At 55.6% G+C, this 20,904-nt stretch overlaps 1 protein-coding gene across 3 annotated transcripts in view; it reads left to right on the top strand.

Annotated features, from left to right (window-relative positions):
* Positions 1 to 20,904, top strand: part of SYNJ2 (synaptojanin 2) — a 92,469-nt gene that overhangs the window by 13,751 nt on the left and 57,814 nt on the right. For 2 of the 3 annotated variants that reach the window (XM_013004479.2, XM_045294437.1), the window contains exons 2-4: positions 1,682 to 1,952; positions 4,244 to 4,469; positions 18,222 to 18,305. In XM_013004479.2, the coding sequence (XP_012859933.1) occupies positions 18,231 to 18,305 (75 nt within the window). In that variant the 5' untranslated portion in view covers positions 1,682 to 1,952; positions 4,244 to 4,469; positions 18,222 to 18,230. Of the gene's footprint in view, positions 1 to 1,681; positions 1,953 to 4,243; positions 4,470 to 18,206; positions 18,306 to 20,904 lie in introns of those variants that run through there. The other variant, XM_045294436.1, reaches the window with a different exon arrangement.

The raw sequence follows: 20,904 nt of genomic DNA, 5'->3' as shown, positions 1-20,904 counted from the left end.
CGGTTCCCAGTGGAGGGAACCTCTTGGGTACAGGGAGCTGGAGTCTTGAGCAGCAGGGTGGAGTGGCCTGTTGAGGTCAGCCTCGGAGAGTGGTGGTGGGTCGAGGGAGTAGGGGACAAACCAAGGCGGCCTGGAGTCAGGGCAGGGCCACCTTGAAGGCCTAGCGTACTAATTAGTCCCCAAGGGGACCTGATGTGGCCTGCCAGGGAGGTGTGGGAGTTGGGAGGTCCTAGACCATGGGGCGGTGGATTCTGGGGGCTGGGGATGACAGATGTGGGGGAGGGCATGGGCCTGGGTGGCTCCTGGCCTGCAGGACCCAAACCCTAGGGGTTCAAAACCACCTGGAGCTTATAGAGCCCAGATGGCTGGCTTCACCCAGAGACTCTGCTGCATTCTGGGCCTTTACCTGGCAGTATACTGGACATCTATACCTGGCAGTATATCAGGTGCTTTATGGAGGCTGCATACCTGCCTAAACACTGGGTCTATATACCTGACTACATACAGAGACTGTGTACCCAACTGTATACCAAAGCCATATACCTGTTGTATACTAAGGCTATATATCTGATTGTATACATACCTGGCTGCATACAGAGGCTGTGTACCTGGCTATACACCTGACTGTATACCAAGGATGTATACCTGGCTATATACCGAGGCTGTATACCTGATTGTATACTGTGTTAGGGTTCTCCAGAGAAATAAAACCAAAATGCTAATAATTTTATATGTATTTATACAGATAGCTCAATATATGACATAAGAAATAAACAGCTAATTAAATTATAAAGCAGTACAAATGACTCAGTGCAACTCACTCCCGTGAGACAGTTGTGAGGCACTAGCAGTCCTTCAAGTCTTGAGGTCCGCCGGGTAGTCCTCTGCAGAGCAATTCAGGCTATCTAGGCACAGGCAGCAAACAGCAAGGCAGGTCACCAACAGTCAGCCAGATGACAGGGTCCGACAATCCATTTATCTCTCTGCCCTTCAATTAATCCCACATGTGTTTATCCGCCAGGTTGGCGCAATAAACTAACTACCTCATATACCGAGGCTGTATACACCTGATTGTCTACCTGGCTGTCTACTGGGGGTGCAGACGAGGACTGTGCCGAGGCAGTATCCTGGGGCTGTATGCTGCTGTTTTCAGGTGTCATTGAGCTGGTTCCGACCCGTCGCAAAGCCGTGCCCAACAGAACTGAACACTGCACGGTCCTCACAATGGTTCCTTTGTCTGAGCCCACGGTTACAGCCACTGTGTCCATCCACCTCCTCAGGGCCTTCTCTCCTTCGCTGCCCCTCCACGTCACCAAGCATGACGCCCTTCTGCAGGGCCTGGTTCCTCCTGACTACATGTCCGGCGTACGTGAGACGAAGTGTCACCGTCACCTCCACTGTGACACGCAGCCTCATCAGGAGATGGACGTGATGGCCACGGGGGGCGTGGCTCTCTCGGACGTTCCCGGGAGCTCCCAAAGGACAGGAAGTTTGGGTCCACCCAGAAAGGGCTGTCTGTCTTCCTCTGAGAAGGGAGCCATTGAGAGCCACTGGGTGACTCTGAGGCACACATGGGGTGGCCGAGACCCCAAGGGACCCTCAGGTGCTGGCACAGTTCCCTCGGGCTTCGCTGGCCAGCGCTGGTTCTGTCCCAGAGCTCTCTCCTCTGTTTCCCTTCCAGGGGGCGCCTCCCTGAGCTTCCTGGTTCTGGTGACCGGCTGCACCTCGGTGGGCAGAATTCCAGAGGCCGAAATCTACAAAATCACGGCCACCGATTTCTACCCGCTGGAGGAAGACGCCAAGGAGGAGGTCCGGCTCTCGGCCCTGAGGAAGACCCTCAGCTCGGGCGTCTTCTATTTCGCCTGCCCCAACGAAGGCTCCAGCTTCGACCTGACCGTGCGCGCGCAGAAGCAGGGTGATGACCGCTGTGAGTGCGGCAGTGCCTTCTTCTGGTGAGTGCCCAGTCCACTGCCCCGGCCCCCCAGCCACTGAAAACCCGGTAGCGCCCTGCTCTGCTTGGGCAGAACCGACCCCATGGCCACGGTGTGAGGGCCAAGGTGCATGGCGTGCTTGCTTGCTCCCGGGGCTGTGGTCAGGTTTCTGCATCATTGGCTGCTCTGTCCACCCACGGTCCTGGTCACTGTCCAGGGTGCAGACAGGCACCACCGGGCACTGTTCAGGGCTTGGGCGCTCACCGCACGATGGGCACATCTGTCCTAACCGACCAGTGGTCCCTCGGGAGAAAAGACCGAGTGACCGGTCCCAGAAAAAGTTGTTGCTGCTGCTATTGCTAGGTACTGTCCAGTCAGTTCCGACACAGTGACCACGGACAGCGCCATCCTCTCCACCATCGTCGTGGTTGCAGGCACTGTGTCCATCCACCTCCCTGGGGGTCTTCCTTTGCCCCCTAGGAAGGCCTACAGGGTAGTTCTAGCCTGTCCTGTGGGGTCACTGACCGTTGGAATGGACTTACTGGTTATGGGTTTGGTGGATCTCTTGGCTAGCAGCCAGGTGCTGGCCCACCAGGGAGGGCTGCAACCGAAAGCCCCCCAGCCCCCCAAGTGGAGAAACTGAGTCAGCTTGCCCAAGAAGACTTGGCATCTCCTCTGCTTCCTGTGATAAGTGAGGGAGGGAGGGAGGGCAGGACCCACCAATGCATGAGTCACCGTTGGCTCTGTGGACGCCCCGGGGCCTTGGGTTGGCTGTTGGCTGTGTGGGCGGAGCCTTGGGTTGACTGTTGACTGTGTGGGCGGGGCCATGTCCCTGGAGCCCCGCTATGCAGAGTCCACCCCAAGTTCAAGATGGGACCATGAGACACAGGTCTCCTCCCTCAGATCAGTGGCCTTTCCAGACTCCCCCCCATCCTGTGAAGAGAGAGAGTTGGGGTGCCCTCTCCTCCAGGGCCCCAGTGCTCCTCACCCCAAATGCTCCTCTCTGGCTGAGCTTTAGTACCTGGCTGCTGGTCAAGAGGTGGGCGCTCAGAGTCCACCCTGAGGTGCCTTGGGAGAAAGATGTGGCAACCTACTTCTGAAAGACCAGCCATTGCAAACCCTACGCACGGAGGGAGCACAGCCCCAGCCTGGCATGCATGCGGGCGCTGTGAGGGGGGTCAGTGTGTCCCTGGTCCTGTGGGCATCAGGTTTGGAGCCATTCTGGACAGGGCCTGGCCTCTGTCCTCCCACTGATGTCAAAACAGGGGTCTGCAGACCCCCTCTGAGGACGGGCTCTGGGGTGGAGTTTGTGGGTCTCCCTTGGTCCACGGGGTTCTGTGTGCTAGGATCAGAAACGGCATCATGGCCTGTTCCCAGGGGGTCACCAGGCCCCTCTGTGGCTGCTCCTTGTGTGGCAGGGGATAGAGGAGGGGTCCTAGGGAGGGTGAGGTCGCCGCCAAGGTATCTATCCTCTGGGAGTCCAACATCATGCACTTCCACTCCCTGCTTACTAACTTGATTGGGAGTCGGGGGCCGAGGAGAGGATGATGTGGGCATCTGCAGACCCCAATGGTGAGGGGCTGGCGGTGCCGGCTGGGCTGTGGCATGGGCTCGGACTTGGTTTCTCTGTGCCTCAGTTTCTGCAGCTGTAGGATGGGGTTAGGAGCCTAGTGAGGATGAAATGAATCCTTCCCTAGGAGACTGGCACTTGTGCTAAGGTTTACTTCCCTCTCATCCTCTCTGACTGATGGTGACCTGCTCGATGCTCCTCTCCCGCCAAGTCTGGGTGATGGTGTGTGTGTGTAAGTCATACCAGCGTGGGTGTGCTGGCAGTGTGGTCGCAGTTTTAACCGGTGAGGTGTATGGGCAAAAAGTGTGGGTATCACAGGGTCAACACCACGGCATCTTTGAAACCCCCTGAAAGGGCCACTCCTGATTTTGCTTCCGACCCTGTCATAAGAGGGCTCCTCTTGGGGGAGGGAGGAGTTCCTGGGTAGCACAAATGGTAACCGCGCTCGGCCTGCTACATGGAAAGGCGTCCCCCAGTAGCACCTTGCAAGAAAGGCCTGGCTATCTACCCCTGAGAAGTCAGGCACCGCAAACCTAGCGAGTCACCATGAATGGCTTTTGGGCATTTGGGGAGAGTCCCTTCTCCCACGGCCCCGTGCATCACAGTGCTACTGGTGGGGCCTCTCTCTGGGGTGCCTGGACTCTCGCGGGCCACCCGTCGGCCGTGAAGCGCGTGTGCGAGTCCCCAGCCGGTGCCTGCTGTACGGAGCTGGGGGCCCCGAGTTCACGAGCCTGTTCTGCAGGAACCAGCTGCTGCACTGGCCCCTGAAGCACCACCAGGTGAGCTGCTCCGACTGGCTGCTGAAGGTGATCTGCGGCGTGGTGGCCGTCCGCACCGTGTACGCCGCGCACAAGCAGGCCAAGGCGTGCCTCATCTCCCGCATCAGCTGCGAGCGCGCCGGGGTCCACTTCCACACCCGTGGCGTAGACGATGACGGCCACGTGTCCAACTTCGTGGAGACGGAGCAGGTCAGTGGCCGGGCCCTGGCACCGGGAGTGGGGGCTGTGACTCGGAATGGTCACACACACGCACAGGAAAACAGAGCTGTTGGCATGGACCCCATCCTGCCCCCTTGATGACCTCATGTGCTGCAGAGTAAAACGGCCCCATGGAGTTTTCTCGGCTGCATGCTTCCCCCTATTTTTTCATAATCATGTTATCGGGAGCTCTAAAAGATACCGTTAACGTTCCATAGTTCAATCACATCAAGTGGTATCTGCTGTCTCTTTGCTGCAGTAGTTCACCAGGCCTCCTCCCCCCGGCCCCCGACTGCAGTGGTTAGGTTCGAACCACCAACCCTCAGGCCAGTGCTGTGGGTGCTGTCAAGTCGGTTCCAGCGCTCAGCCACCCAAACGCACAACAGAAGGAAACACTGCCCAGTCCTGTGCCATCGTCACCGCAAACCCAAACCAAATGCACTGCCATTGAGTCAGTTCTGACCCATAGCGACCCTCCCTGCGGGGCAGGGCACGACGGCCCCCGTGGGTTTCCAAGACTGGAACTCGGTACAGCGGGTGATGTCGAACTGTTGACCTTGCAGTTGGCAGCCGGACATGAACCCCTCCCCAACCAGGGCTCCTTGCTGTCCTCACAGTGGTGCTCTGTTAGAGCCTATTGGTACAGCCGTGTCGAAGGGGACCTCCCTCTTTTCCCACGGCCCTCTGCTTTGCTAAGTGCCCTGCCCTTCCTCAGGACTGGTCCAGAGCTGTCTAGCCATCCTCGCTCGACTCCACGGATTCTGACAGTTCTGCTTCCAGGACCAATGTGCTTGGCGCAGGGATGGATCACAGTTCTCTTCCCAAGTACTTTGATTTGAACTCCTCTCTGCCTCGATTCGGCTGCCTCGTCTCCAAGTGCACGGCCTGGCCAAGAGTGGACTCGGCTTGGCCAGGGAGGGCCTGGCCTTTGGGAGTGGTTTCTGGCTTCTGGTCAACCGGAGAGGAGGGCGTGACAAGCTGGCCGCTGGCTGGGCAGTGGGTATTTTTTGCACGCCTTCTCATGATGGGAGAATGTTGCTTCCCCTAGGTATTTTTAGCTAAAAGGAACCAGGTGTCCTGGCCACGGTCACCAAAGGTGGAGTTATTCAGAGAGCCACTGATGGCCAGACCCTCCTGATTGGAAAATCGCACACACGAGTAGGTAGGTGCATCCCGAGAAAGGAGGAGAGAAGCAGCAGGCAGGCTCTCCATCCATGGAAGCTTCGGCCGAGACGCAGGATGAGCAGCCGGGGCTGTGCCAACTGCGCTCCAGCAGTGGTTGGCATCCACGCCGTGGAATACCACCATCTGCTTCGCTTCTCACGGGCGTTTCCTGCTAACTGATGTCCGGAGCCTGATGAGCTGCAGGTGGGACGGAGACCCTCGGGAAGGCTCAGGCAGAGCATGGCCTTCAGCGATGCACGCGTCCACCCGTGTGACTCTATCGGGGGCAATAGCTCTGCGTTTCCCTGTCACAGTGGTCCCTGCGATGGGGATGGGTGCCTCTGAGTCATGGGGTCAGCAAGAATACCGACCGGCGGCCAGAAGAACGACGCATCTGTCTTGGAAGAAGTACAGCCAAATGCTCCGTGGAAGCAAGGATGGTGAGCTTGGTCTCTCATGTCATCGGGAGGAGCAAGACACTGGGCCTGGTCAAGCAGAGCGTCCATGACCAGAGAGCAAGACCTCCATGAAAAGGCTGGCTCCGTGGCTGCAGCAACGGGCTCAAATATGAGGATAACTGTAGTGATGGCGCAGGGCTGCAACAAAGTGTCCTTCTGCTGCCCTAACCACATAGCTAACAACCACAACAGCTGCTGCTGCTGCTGCTGCTGCTGCTGTGAGAACATTAATACCCAGACAAACAAACCCATTGCTGATCATTTGATTGCGACTCACAGCAACCCCGGGGACAAGGGAGAGGGTCTCAAAGCTGTAAACCAGTGTTTCCCAAAGTGAGTGGTAACCCCGTCAGCCCATGCTGACTCCACGGGGCTGCAGACACAGATGCCCACCCTTTATCCTGGATGATGGGTGGGTTAGACAGGGTTCCCTAGAGAAACCAAACCAGGACACTTATGGCTTTTTATATATATATATATACAGATGTATACAACATAAGAAATAATCAGCTAATTAGTCACAGGGAAGTACAAATGGCTCAGTTGAACTCACTTCCGTGAGACAGTTAATACACTGGCAGCCCTTCAGTTCACAAGGGCTGCTGGGTGCAAGTCAAGGAAGCAGACAGCTGAGTCTTCTGTAGAGCAATGCAGGCAGTCCAGCCACAGGCAGCAAACAGCAGGGTGGGTCACCAACAGTCAGCCAGATGACAGGATCTGACAGTCCCCAGCTCAAATGATGTATATACCAGCAGTGTGGTGAAGCAGGTCTTGAAGGAACCTCAAACTGTAGGGACACAGTCCATGGATTGAGTGTCCCACAGGTAGTGTAGCTCACCTGTTGAGGCAGAGGACCAGCTCAGGCAGCCGCACACTGGTTTGATCACCAGAGAGCAAGAGACAGACAGGCGAGGCTCACCGAGCCATTTATCTCTTTGCCCTTCAATTAAACCAAAACCTTATTAACCCCACATGTGTTTATTGGCCAGTTTGGCACAATAATCCTACTGATCACAATGAGCTACAGTATAAAAGTGTCCAATCACCAGGGGGTCACTGAGTAAGATTTTTTTCTGAAAGGGGGACAGAAGGCCAAATAGGCTTGGGACCCGATGCTGTCAACCTTTGTGGGGTCCATCTGCCATGCCTTTCCCTCTCAGAGCGGCTGGTGGGTCCGAACCACCGACCTGGTTAGCAGGCTCTCACTTAACCAGCGAGACACCAGCACTTAACCGCTGAGTCACCAGGGTTCATTATAGGATGCTGTGGTTGTCAGGTGCCGTCCAGTCCATTCTGACCCATCGCGACACTGCACAACGCAGTGAAACACTGCCGCCCACACAGGGGTTCCGTGCCTGAGCCCATGGCTGCAGCCAAGGCCCACGTTGAAGGCCTTCCTCTTTTTCACCACCCCTCCACTTTACCAAGCACGATGTCCTTCTCCAGGGACTGGTCTCTCCTGACAACATGTCCAAAGTACGTGGATGAAGTCTCGCCTTCCTTGCCCCTAGTGGGCACTCTGGCTGTACTTCTTCCCAGCAGATCGACATTAGCCTGGTGCGTCCAGCACGGATCTGAATACTGTCCGTCCCCCCCCCCAGCAGTCACTCAGTAGGAGGGGCGTCCGCACAGAGCCTGCCAGGCGCATACCGTGGAGTCCCTTGCATGGGATTCCCACCCTGCCCTTGGCCGTCCTGGCTGAGTTTGCCGACTGTACAGAGAGCCCGCGGCGGGGGAGCTTGGGAAATAGTGCCGTGGTGTTTTAGGTTTAACTTGCTGGGTGATTCTGCTCAGCTGGCAATGGACCCCGCTCCATGCCGCCCCCAACGCCCCTCCAAGTGGCGCTCAGGCCCCTGCCTCTGGGCAGGACACCTCAAGGCAGGCGGTTTTTGTTTTCTTCTGGATCCTGCCTGCCCTGTGAAACAGTTCCTTTTTGGCCCCCGAGCCCGGCTCTGGTGAATGCTTCACCTGTCCCAGCTGTGTAGACTGGGTTTTTGTATGTGGCCTGCCAGCCATTCCGGGTCTCCCACAAATGCTGGTTTAACGTTGATCACCTGCTGTGGGCTGGGAGTTGCGGTAGGAACCGGGCCCAAGGTGCAAAGCATCTTTGAAAGGATGAAAATAACAGAGACCCCTAACCTGGGGACGACCCCAACTCCTCAGTCACAGGAGGAGCGACTGCCAGGCCCTACTGCCTCGGCGGGCCTCCTCCTCCTCCTCCTCCCAGCCCTCGGGTACATGAGGCCTGGTTTGTCCTTTTGTTTGCTGGTCCCCAGTGTCATTTCAACCAGTTAAACCAATGAAAAGATGGGGCTGGGCGCCTCGGGGTCTTGTCCGCTTTTCTTACCAAGTCAATCATGGGGAGAACAACCATCTTCCACAGCCTTCCCCAAATGAAGTTTAAAAACAGAGCAGGTTGTTGTTGCAAAGACACAAGGAGGCTTTAAAAGGTCTGTGGGACAATCCCCATGTCTCTCAAGTCTCTTTGTCCATGGACTCATTGAAGTCGTCCCCCAGACAGATTGGCAGCGTCTACAGGTACAATTCAGGGTTCTTGTTCACGTGCTCTAAGCTGGGCACCCACGCTCACCCTCCTGCTCTGAGGAGGTCCTCCCCTGCTGGCAAACTCCCTGTCCCCTCAGTCTCCCATCCAACCTGTTGAGCTGCTGTTGGTAATTTGATCCTATGTGGAGAGTGCTTGAGAGAGTGGAATGCCCAAGGTAGATATTTGTCACTAAATAGATGAATCATTAGTCTGTTTTAAGAAGACCATAAGGGTTCTTTTTAGTTCAGGCTTAAAGGTGACCTCAGGGCCAGTTTCAGGCGTTCATCCAGCCTCCAAGGCTTCCAGAATTCTTGATTGTATGAGAACTTGACGTCCTGTCTTACATGTCCCTCCCCTGTGATCAGGAATCCTCTACAACATCTCTGATCAGAAGTTCCATAAGGGTAGTGAGGCGCCCGCCATCCATTTCTTCCAGTCCCCCGGTTCGTGAGGGCAGTAGTCACACATCCCTTCTCCATCGCCTCTTCCTGACTCTCCTCCTCTCGCTTTAGAAGAATAAAGACCAACTGGTGTATCTTTGATGGTCACATGCACGCTTTCCCGACCCTAGCCTCCACGCGGTGAACTGGGTGTTAAGGATAGAAACACGCAAGAGGATATTAGGCCAATTAACTGGGATGTCCCCGAAACCATGACGCTAAACCTGCAAGCCAAGGAACCAAATCCCATGAGGTGTTGGCACATAAAGCAGACTCAGAAGCTGCTCTTTTGATGGTTGTGAATATACCTATATACCTACCACACAGCCTTTGCCACTTCAGCTTTTTACAGGTGACAACGTTTTGACGCCAATGCAGTCATAGGCTGTGCCACCTGACCCTGACGGTGTGACTTCTGCAACAAAGGCCTCTGTGTTAGGCTGGGTGGACCAGAGAAGCAAATCCAGAGATGCTCTTCTGTGTATGAGAAAGAGCTTTATGTAAAAGAGCAATTGTATATTGAGAAAACGTCCCGGCCTAGTCCAGATCAAGTCCATAAGTCCCATATTAGCCCACATGTCGAGTACCAGTCTATAAATTCCTCTTCAGACTCACACAACACATGTAATGACCCTGAATGCAGACAGATCACAGGCCAGTGGGTGGAAAGTCTTGTGGATCCAGTGGTAGTAAAAGCATCTCAGCAATGGCAGGGGTCTCCACGTGGGTCCTCCAGCTCCAGGGCTCTGGCGCCATCAGCATAGCTCCATGTGTCCTGTCAACAGGAACGTGAAGCAGAGAGTGCATGTCCTGCCTCCAGGGAGGAAGACAGGAGTTCCCAGAATCCTCTGGAGAAGGCCATATCCACACGGAGGCCTCATTAGCTATGGCCTGATGGACAGGCTAGACTCCACCCCTTCACAAGTTGACAGGAGACGGCGTAACTGCCAGAGCCTCTGACACTAGATGTAAGAGGACAAGAGCCTGTGGAATGGGCCTGCTCGGAGGGTGCTCCTTTGTCCCTGGGGCAGGTCTCTACAGTGGCTTTGCCATTCTCAGTCCTCCACAAACCAGTGGGCACATCCAAAGCCAAGGTTTGGGGGCCTCCAGTGGGATTATCTCACAGATAGGTGTCTTCTGACTGGAATGGGTCTCCCCATGTTTTCAGGTGACTGGTCTGGGTCCAGAGACAGGGTCCTCATCTTCACACAAGACCTTAGAGCAGCGGTTCTCCACCTGTGGGTCTCGATCCCTTTGGCGGTCAAACAGCCCTTTCACAGGGGTCTCCTAAGACCATTGGAAAACATATTTCCAATGGTCTTAGGAACTGAGACACCGCTCTTCTATCCGTCTCCAGGCGGGTCCACCCACATGCAGATGCACGCACATATGAGTACCCAGCGTGATGACCTCATCGGGCCAACCCCATCACATACACCCCATACAAATACAGGTGTATGTGACAGGGCTGGCACCATAATGTACTTATGTGGGCCAGTCACACCTGTGTAGAGAGCAGCTACTGTGTAGAAAGCAGCTGCTGTGTTGAAAGCCACAGTATTGGAGGTAAAACAACACGTCATGAATTATAATTACAGGGTAAATGATTTAATTAATGCTTTAATCACTATGCTTTAATTATGTTCAATTTGTAACAATAAAAATACATGCTACACATCAGATATTTACATTACGATTCATAACAGCATCAAAATGACAGTTATGAAGTTACAACAAAAATAATGTTAATTATGGTTGGGGGTCACCACCACATGAGGAACTGTATTAATGGGTCGCGGCGTTAGGAAGGCTGAGAACCCCTGCTCTAGAGGAATATGTGAGAGAGGACCAGCGGCTCCTGGGCATCCAGCCCACGGCCGTGTTAAGTGGTCCCCATCTTCCTCCTCAGGTTCAGGAGGGATTCTCGCTCCCATAATCCTTTGGGACCCTCCTAGTTTGTTTATTTTCATCCCTGTCCCCGTCACAACAGCACGGGGTGGTACAGGCTTGCTCTCCTCAGAAAGAGCACCTTCCTCCCAGAGCAGCCGACAAGGGGACAGGCAGCCAGGAACAGCAGCTGCTGCCAGCCAAGACCTTGGCCTGCCCGAAGGGCATTTCGCCCCGCCGAAATTGGCCATCAGCACAGGCATGTCACAAGCTACAAGGCCTGTGACAGGTGGACTGGTGTACCCCCAAATAACTGGTGTAAATCCTCACTCCCAACAACCAGAAAGGACTCCTGGTGCCTCACTGGGTTAAGCCTTTGGCTGCCCACTGCAAGGTGGGTGGTACAAACAGCTGAGCCACTCCTCTGAGAAAGAGGAGGGTTCCCGCTCCTATAAAGATCTGTGGCTTTTTAATGCAGATGTCGCCAAACACAAAGAAGGAAGGTGTGCCTCTCCCCAAACAGAAGCCAAAGCAAAGGCATTAAAAGCCAAGAAGGCCGTGCTGAAAGGCGTCCACAGCCACACAAAGAAAGAAGATCCCCACGTCATCCACCTTCCCCGGAACCCAAGACCCTGAGGCTAAGGCAGCCCAAGTACCCTCTGAAGAGCGCCCCCCGGCTGGACCACTCTGTCCTCATCAAGTTCCCCTGACTACGGTGTCCGCCCTAAAGATCGAAGATAACAACACGCTTGTGTTCATGGTGGATGCCAAGGCCGACAAGCACCAGATCAGACAGGCTGTGAAGCAGCTCTATTGACGTAGCCAAGGTCAACCCCCTGGTCAGGCCTGACGTGGAGAAGAAGGGGTATGTTCGACTGGCGCCCGACCGTGATGTTTTAGATGTTGCCAGTAAATCAGAATCATCTAAACTGAGTCCAGCTGGCTAATGCTAAATATAAACTTTTTCAGAATAAAAAGAAAAAGATTTCCAGCTTCAGAAGCCCAAGTGAGCAGTTCTACCCTGTCCTGAAGGGCGATTGGCATCAGAATCGGCTGTAGGGCATTGAGTGGGTTATAGATTAAACAGCGGTCACTGCCTTCAAGTACGTTCTGACTCACAGCGACCCTACAGGACAAGGTTGAACTGATCCTGGGGGTTTCGAGACTGTAACTCTTTACAGGAGGAGAAAGCCTCATCTTTCTGCCAAAGAGTGGTTGGTGGTTTTGAACTGCTGACCTTGTAGTTAGCAGCCCAACACTTAACTTTCTACACCAGGGCTCCAGGTGGGTGATACCTCTGGAGAGAATCCCATCTGGGAATCAGGCTTTTGTTGGGTGAATGAGGCCTGACTCGTGTGGATGCATCTTAAAGTGAATAACTTTTGAGACCAGGTTAGTGACAGAGAGAAGCAAGCACAAAGAGATGCCGCGTGAGATGGCCAAAGGCCTGAGGACATGAGAAGCCAAGTGGACAGAGGAACTGTCCCCAAGAGCCCCCCACCCACTGCCATCCAGTCAGTGCCAACACAACGGCCCCATATGGGAGTTCCAAGGCTGCAAATCTTTTTTTAGAAACAGTTTTTATTGACATATAATTCACTTATCATGCACTTAGTTCAAGCACACCAAGAAGAGCCGTACAATCATCGCCACGATCGGTTTTGGAACATTTTCTTCATTCTTGTCCTCATCGCCATCAGTTCCCCATTGCCCCCAACATCCTCTGTCACACCCCAAGGAACTATTAATTCAGTCACTGTCTCTGTAGATGTAACTCCTGGATTCCATAAGCAGGAAAACATTGGGAGAGGGAGGCGGGGGAAATGAGCTGATACCAAGGGCTCAAGTAGAAAGAAAATGTTTTGAGAATGATGAGGGCAACAAATGTACAAATGTGCTTGACCCAATGGATGGATGGATGGATTGCGATGAGTTGTACGAGCCCTCAATAAAATGAATTTTTAAAAAGAAAAATATTAGAATACAAACAAAAACTAACAAGAGTAATGAAATCAAACAGATGAAAAGAAGGCAGAAACTATTTAAAACCAGAACAAACTAAAATAGATATTTATAGGCGCAAACAACTTCATCTTTCTCGCCCAGAGAGCTGGTGGGTTTGAACTTGTGACTTTGTGGTTGGCTGTCTAAGACTTACCTAACGGCCCCACTAGGGCTTCTTTCCCCTAGAGCAAGCACCCTGAATTCAGACGTCTAGCCTGCAGATCTGTGAGAGCGTAAATTTACGTTCATTAAAGCCACCTGCGACGGCATTTCTCACCCAGGAGCACCAGGCATGTCAGACGAGTGTCTGCACCCAGCACACCTGTTTGCTGGGCAGATGGGCCCAAGGCCAGCTTCACTTTGGACTGGTCCCTGGTGAGCCGGGGCCTCCCTGTGGAAAGGATGAGCCAGGATGCTTTATTCTGCATCCTGACAGGGTGGCCCGTGGCGTGGGAGAGAGGCAGCCCCACCTGGGGCGAGCGGGAACCACTTCTCAGGGCGCATGAAGGTGTCCTCCTCGGCCCGTGCAGCAGGACAGACGAGGGCTGGTCCTCCCAGGCCAGGACAGATGGGAGAGCCCCCGGCCACGTGAGGGAAGGCCAGAGTGTTAGAGGAAGGGCCCGTCCAAGGTGAGAGATGCATGCAGGGAAGGACAGCGGCGGGAGAGAAGACAAGAGGTAGCACAGGAGGACAGTGAGGGCTTACTGTCTCAGGGACCCAGGGGTGCGACTTAAATTGTAAAGAATAACACCACCAGGGGGGGGCTTTGGAGCACAGACACATATAGAAGTCCCACCCAGCTCTTGGTTTGGGCTCCAGGTAGGAGCCCTCGATCCTTGGTATTCCTGGGTTTGTGGACCCATGGGCCTCCATTGTCAAAGCGTCTGGCTCCCGTGCGTGCGTGCGTGCGTGCGTGCGTGTGTGTGCGTGCGTGTCTAGTCCACTCTTCTTATGGGACTCCACCCAGAAGGGATTCGGCCTAAGATGCGCCCCCCTCTGGCACGCTCTGGTTATCCTAGGAGAGGAACCCCTATTTCCAAACTGGGTCACGTTCAGGAACACCAAGGTTAGAACTTCAACACACGCTTTGTGGGGACACCATTTCCCCCACCACCAACATCCTCCTGCTGGAATGCTGCTGCCCAGGGTCCCCCCAGCGATGCTCCCAGGGGCCCCGGCAGGTCCCGATGGCGGGGCTGGCCATTAGGTGGTCCCTGACGCAGGGACAGAAGCCTTTGCGCTCACTGGTGTGAGGAGGCCAGGCAAGGGGAGGCGGCTGGAGGGGAGGGAGGTCCCAGCAGAATAGGGCTCACCTCGCCTCTCCTCACCACCAGAGACCTAACTCCTGCTCCCCAGGGAACCTTGAATGCTGGCCGTGCAAGCACTTTGTAGTAACAGGGGTGCTTCGGTTGGACCACATCACTTTCTTTTTGGAATTGAGGTTGTTTTCCAAGTGGAGGCTCCTCTGACGGGTGTGGCAGCTCTGACTCAGCCCTCCCAAAAATCCCCGGCTCTGAAGATGCTGCTGTTTACGGACCCAGAGATGGCTCCCTCCTCCAGACCCTGGGAGGCCCTAGGAAGCCTGTGGCTTCCGGAAGGCACATGCAGGTCTTCTGCGGAGCTCCTGGAAGAGTGGGGGCAGGCTCCCCAGTAGAGGAGCCGAGAGTGGGGACCCACAGCACCTAGGCTTCCTGAGTTTGTAACACTGTAAGTGTGGGGACCCTCAGGGCTTTGATTATGGTGAAATAGCCATTGTGTGTTGGCTTCAACACACAAACACACAGGTCAATCCTGACTCGTGGGGACCCTACAGGACAGGGTAGAACTGCCCCTGGGGGTTTCCGAGACTGTCACTCTACAGGAGTAGAAAGCCTCTTCTTTCTCCCGAGGAGCGGCTGATGGTGTTGAACTGCCGACCTAGTGGCTGCTTAGTCACTTGGCAAGGAGAGACCCATACAGAGCAGACTGGCTCCCTGTGTGGAGGGGAGCTCTTGGCGGGCAATGAACTTCTTCTTGTGAATTAAATCCCAGGAGCCAGACGAGGGCGGAGCTTTCTCTCAGCCAGAGGCTGTCTGTGTGTGTGTGTGTGTGTGTGTGTGTGTGTGTGTGTGTGTGTGAGAGAGAGAGAGAGAGAGAGTGAGAGAGAGAGAGAGAGACGCCTTTTCAGGGTGGTGGGGAGACATGCTTGGGGTCCCTACTCTGCAGCCAGGACTCGTCCTGCAGAACCCACCCCCACCCCCACCCGCAGCCTCACAAAGACTCTGTACCTGACTCCTGGAGTTGAGACTTGGCAGTTGGTGCGGGCGGGCAGGTGGGAACCCCCTGCGCCCTGGGAGCACACCTGGGAAGCACGGGTTTGCTGCTCGCTTGTCAGGAAGTAGTTCAGCAAAAAGCCTTTTGGGTCTAAGCCAGCCGTCTCCAATGTCCCACCGTGTCTCCTTCTGTTCATGGTCTTTGGGTTTCGGCCCCTGTTGCTCTCTGAAAGGGGCATCCAGGGTCACCCAGGGCATCCTGAGAGTCAAGTCCAGTGGCACCCCTACCCGAACTACGCCCTACTGTACGGGGCTCCCTCCCTCCTGAAAGTCCCTCCGTCTGGATTTCTCTCCTGCCAACTGTGAGTTCCCCCACCCATCCTGTCTTCTCCCACAGCATAAACCCAGCTCCCAGAGTGCTGACCCTGCCCCCTCCTCCTCTGCCCCGAGGGCCTCGTCCATGCGCCCAAAGGGCAGCCCTTCACCCAGGGGCTAGGGAGATGTTTGAGCAAATCCTGCCCTTGGTCACCATCCTTCATTCGTTCCTCCTGGTGCGTGTCCCATCAGACATGCCATTGACAGGGACGGACCCTGTGATCACCCTGCTGGGCAGCTAGGAGTCTGGACCAGATTGGTCATCCACGCTCCCGTCTGCCTCCCCCCAGAATGAAAATCGTGTGTCCCTCTCTAGTGTCTGTGGGTCAGGGAACAAAGAAGGTGGCCTTGGGAGCAGTCTGGGACCCAGCACTAGCAGGTCATGGCCACACGAGAGGAAGGAGGTGGAGGCCGTGGTTTTTTCCTCGTCCGGGCCGTCTCCAGAGTCGGCTCTCAAGAGCTGCACAGGAACCAGGCATTTGCTGGGAGTAGCACGTTAGCAGGGTTCATCCCACGAAGGAACCCCCTTCCTGTCCTTAAACCAGATCCTGTGGAGCGTCAGTGTCCTGGGAGAAGGCTGGCTGGGCTGGTGTCTGTGAGGGAGCTGGGAGCTGGCTGGTGTGTGGGCACCACTCGTCTGCACGGTGGCAGGGTCACAGGCCACAGGCTTGCTGGCGGTCTCTACCTGTTCCAAATGCGCCCACGGGTGCCTTCCTCTGGAGACTTCGGACCTTCCTGTCGCCCAGGGAAACCAAGGGCCGCTCTGCTCCCCCCGCCCTCCCCTACAGAATGACTAATGCATGGGCCACCTGCCCACCGTGCCCTGCCTTGCATGGAAAGCTACCCGGTAAGGGAGCAGGCTGTGCCGAGTGGAAAGGGCCCAGGGCCTTGCTGGCGGCCCTGCCAGACCAGGATACCGTTACCCCGATAAAGGCCACGCATCTGATAACAGCACCAGCCTTCCCCTGTGACGCCCCGGCTGTCCTCATATCCTCTTTACAAAAACCCTAGCTCTGCGCCCAGAGGCCCGCAGTTCCACTGAGCGCAGGGCCACTCTGGACAATGGGTACATGTGCTGGCAGGGGTGCTATGTGTCCAGATGTTGAAGGATCATTTGTTTCTATGTAGCGCCCACTCCCCGGGGAGCTTCTGAAAGCCCTGTCATATGTTTAATCTGGGCACAGCACCAGATTAAAGCCAAGTGCAGGTCTTGACTCGTGTCTTCAAGTTCAAGCTGGTCTGGTGCAGATAGGTTGGCCCTGGAGGCAGCCGTTCTGAGAACTTCGTCCAGCCCTGGGCCACGAGCCAGCCCTGCATGGAGAGCTGTGATGCGGTAGTAAGGGGGGGCAGTGGGGACCCAGAAAACTGGGAGTTGTCAAGGATCCCATCTCGTTCGGATCCACACTCAACACTCATGGAAGCAGCAGCAAGAACTCAGGAGACACGTGGCACTGGGTAAATCTGTTGCACAAGACCTCCTTAGAGTATTGAAAAGCAAGGATGTTACTTTGAGGCTTGAGTGCTCCCGACCCACACCATGGCTGAATATGCGTGTGTGAAAGCCGGGCACTGAAGAAGGAAGCCCGCAGTAGAGCAGATGCTTCTGAATCCTGGTTCTGGAGGAGAACACCGAACATGGCATGGATGGCTGGAGAGCAATCCCATCGTCATGGAAGAAGTAAGGCCAGGGTGCTCCTTGGAGGCAAGGATGGCAAGGCCTCATCTTGCATACTCTGGACATGTTGTCAAGAGAGACCCGTCCCTGGAGAAGGACACCAGAGCAGAAAAAAAGGGGAAGGCCCACAGGGAGATGGGTGGGCACAGTGGCCACAGCAGTGGCCTCAGGCATGGGAACAATTGTGTGGATGGCACCGGACCGTGCAGTGTGTACAGGGTCGCTGTGGGTCAGAACCAACTCCATAGCCCCTAACACCAGCGATACAACATTGGGGGCTCTGGGCTAGAATTGGCGCCTTTCCTGAGCGAGACCCTATTTCAGTTCCTGGCCAATGCACTTCATGAACTGTCCCCACTGAGGGTCAGGGGAGGTTTGCACGCTGCTGGGATACTAAACAGGTGTCTGCAGAGCTGTCCAGACTGAGACAGACTACGAGGAAGGGCCTGGAGATCCACTCCCCAAAACCAGTCCCTGAAAACCTCACGGGTCCCACACTTCCATCTGCAACTGGTCTGGAGCTTGGGGTCACCTGGGGTCAGGGCTGACTGGTGGCAGCCGACAGCACAAGCAGTGTTTCCTGGCTTCCGAGATGGCCCTGCTCCTGCTCCCAACATGGGCTGGGGCAAGTGGGGTCTTCAGGGAGGGCCGTCGAGTCGTGCCCTGAGGAGAGTACATTCCCCACCTGCTCCAGCTGACCCTGGAGCAGGGCACTTGGTCATTCTTGGGAGGAGGTGTGGGCACCAGGCCTGGGAGGCCACCCAGCAGCCAGCAGGCCCCTTGGCTCCCAGGCCCCGGCTGGCATTTGGGGCACCGGCAGAAGAGCGGCGCCAGTCCGCAGGCTGCCCTGTGCCCCGACTGGTGTTGGGTCTCAGGCTCGGGATCCGGTTACACAGCCTCGGACTCTCGCTTCCACTGAGGAATCTCTCCCTCTCCGTTTCAGACGATTTACATGGATGATGGAGTGTCGTCTTTTGTCCAGATCAGAGGCTCCGTCCCGCTGTTTTGGGAGCAGCCAGGCCTGCAGGTGGGTGAATGACAGCGCCTTGTCCTCCGGGCGATTATGGCCGGACGTTATTTCTGGATCTCGCTGGGATGTCTGGTGTGTGTGTGTGTGTGTGTATGTGTGTGTGTGTGTGTGTGTGTGTAGACACACAGTATGTATTGTGTATATGTGTGTGCATATGCCTGGGCAGTGTGTGTATGTGTCGGTTGTGTGAGTGTATGTGGGGTTTGTGTGTGTGTGTATGTTGTATACTGTGTATACATGCAAGATGCATGGTGTGTATGTGTGTGTGTTTACCTGTGTGTGTATGTAGGCATCTGTGGTGAGGGTGTGCATGTGCAGGTGTGGTATTTTTATGTGGAAAACACGTACTGGTTTGAATTGTTAACTAATAAACAGGTACTGGGTTTCCTGGTGGATTGTGTAAGGTCCTGGGGTGTCTGTGGAGCATAGGGGCCACATTGTGTCCTTAAGACCTACCCCAAGTTCAAAGCATGCCCCAGATGCATTTTAAGGGACTTGCCTCCTAGAGGAGTTATGGGGCGGGGTTGGGGGTGGTGGGTGGCGCTGTGGCACAGGGGTTACACAGATCTTTCTCATGGTTTCTAAAAATACTCCTGGCCCTCTCTCAGGGCCTGCTCAGTGCCAGAGGTATTTGGCCTCCCGCCTCCTGAGGAGAAGGCAGCGTGTGAAGCTTTGTTCCAGCATCCTGCCCAGTGACTCTCCCCCAAGGTGGGGGGTCTGGGTGAGGGCCTTGAGATTCCTGGGCATTGAGGCTAGACCCCCGGCCCCCTCATCTGTGGGAATGCTGGCCAAGTTCACATACTTGCTCCTCGGACTCATCGTTTTCAGCTCTTCTTACTGAGGCTCACGTTACCCCCGTGAGGCCTGGCAGCCCGAGATGGGGCGCGTCAGACGCCATTGCCAGGCCCTGCCTGCCCAGGGTGGCGGCCACCACTGGGCTCAAGAGACCAGAGTCGAGTCCGCTTATTTCAACACCGTCCTGGAGGTGATGCGGTGCAGGTGTTGGGCTCAGCCCTGGGGCTTGCTGGCAGTCCCCGGGCCGAGCTGGCCGACCTGGTCATGCGTCACGTTAGCTCTTGGAGCAAGACGGGGGACTGAGTGTCCCCTTCCGGGAACACACAAGGCTGTGTTAACTCCCCCTCGGCCTTTCCATCAGAAGGAACCTGACAACCGGCCGGCACCTGGCAGCACTGGGAAGAACGCCCGGAGGCCCCAGGGAAGTGGTTCTCAACCTTCCTAAGGCCTCGACCCTTTCATACAGTTCCTCATGTTGTAGTGACCCCCCAACCATAACATTATTTTCATTGCTACTTCAACCCTGTAAGTTTGCTACTGTTCTGTATCGGGCAACCCCTGTGAGAGGGTCCTTTGATCCCCCCAAAGGGGTCGCGACCCACAAGTTGAGAACCACTGTCCTAGAGGGTTCCTTTGTGGTGTGTCCGTCCCAAATGCGTTTTCATTGTTTGTTTAAAACCAGGTTTATTCAGGTGTAATTTACCTCCCAGAGCGTCTGCCCCTGGACAGCATACCGCTCCGTGGTGGCTGGACGTAGCTGCAGAGTCTAAGTTTAGGCCAGGGTCCTCACTGCCAAAATGCCTGTTTCCATAGGCGTCGCTGCACTCCCCCTCCCTCCCCACCCCTGCCGCAGGCCTCCGGTCACCTACCTGCCACTTTGCTTACGCAGCACCTTCTGAGAGGTTGGGGACTTGCTTTCTCTTCCCCCTGGATCTCCGTCCTGAAACCTTGTCAGCTCTGCGTGCAGGGGAACGAGAAGCGTAGATGGGGGAGTGTCACCGTGCACAAGTGAAGCAGGGAGGCCCAGCGGGGTTCCCGTCACACTGGGGGCAACGCCGGAGGGTGGACATGCTGCCTAAGGAGTTTGAGAAGGACCCTTTGAGATTCAGCCACATCCTCCTCTCGGGATCCTTCACCGGGCTTTCTGGGGCAGGGCTCACGACCCAACCTTGAGCCCACACTGCTAGGACAGCTCGGAGCATGAGAGGGGGGACTCTGCTGTATCAGACGGCCCTGGGTGCTGCTGACAGTCAGTGCGCTCTGCTGCTAACTGGTCGGTGGGAGTTTGAGTCCACTCAGAAGGTGCCTTGGAGACAGGGCAAGAGCTCCGTCCCTGAGACATCCCTGGGGACAGCGTGGGTGGGCCGGACGGATCACTGTCTGGTGTTGGGAGCCCGAGATGCTGGAGCATGTCCGATCCATCCCCTGCCTGATCCATCCCCTGCCTCCCGCGTCTTATAGCTGCAAGAACGGCTTCCCCTTCTCCAGGCCACTTTCTCTGCAAGGAGCGCCTCAGTGTCCGGGACCATCTTCTGTCCTCTTCCCAGGGGCCAGTGTCCTTTTCCTCAGTGATCTCCCTCCTCTGTGATCTCTCCCCTCCTCCTCAGTGATCTCCCTCCTCCTCAGTGATCTTCTCCTCAGTGATGTCCTCCCTCCTCAGTGATGTCCTCCCTCCTCAGTGATCTCCCTCCTCCTCAGTGACCTCCCTCCTCCTCAGTGATCTCCTCCCTCCTCAGTGATCTCCCTCCTCAGTGATCTCCTCCCTCCTCAGTGATCTCCCTCCTCCTCAGTGATCTCCCTC

The sequence above is a fragment of the Echinops telfairi genome, unplaced genomic scaffold, assembly GCF_000313985.2.
Source record: "Echinops telfairi isolate 266 unplaced genomic scaffold, ASM31398v2 ScPeMD7_3533;HRSCAF=4204_0, whole genome shotgun sequence".
In the NCBI taxonomy this organism is placed as follows: Eukaryota; Metazoa; Chordata; class Mammalia; order Afrosoricida; family Tenrecidae; genus Echinops; species Echinops telfairi.
Note: the sequence above shows the minus strand (reverse complement) of the source record. Positions and strands in the feature narration are given on the sequence as shown.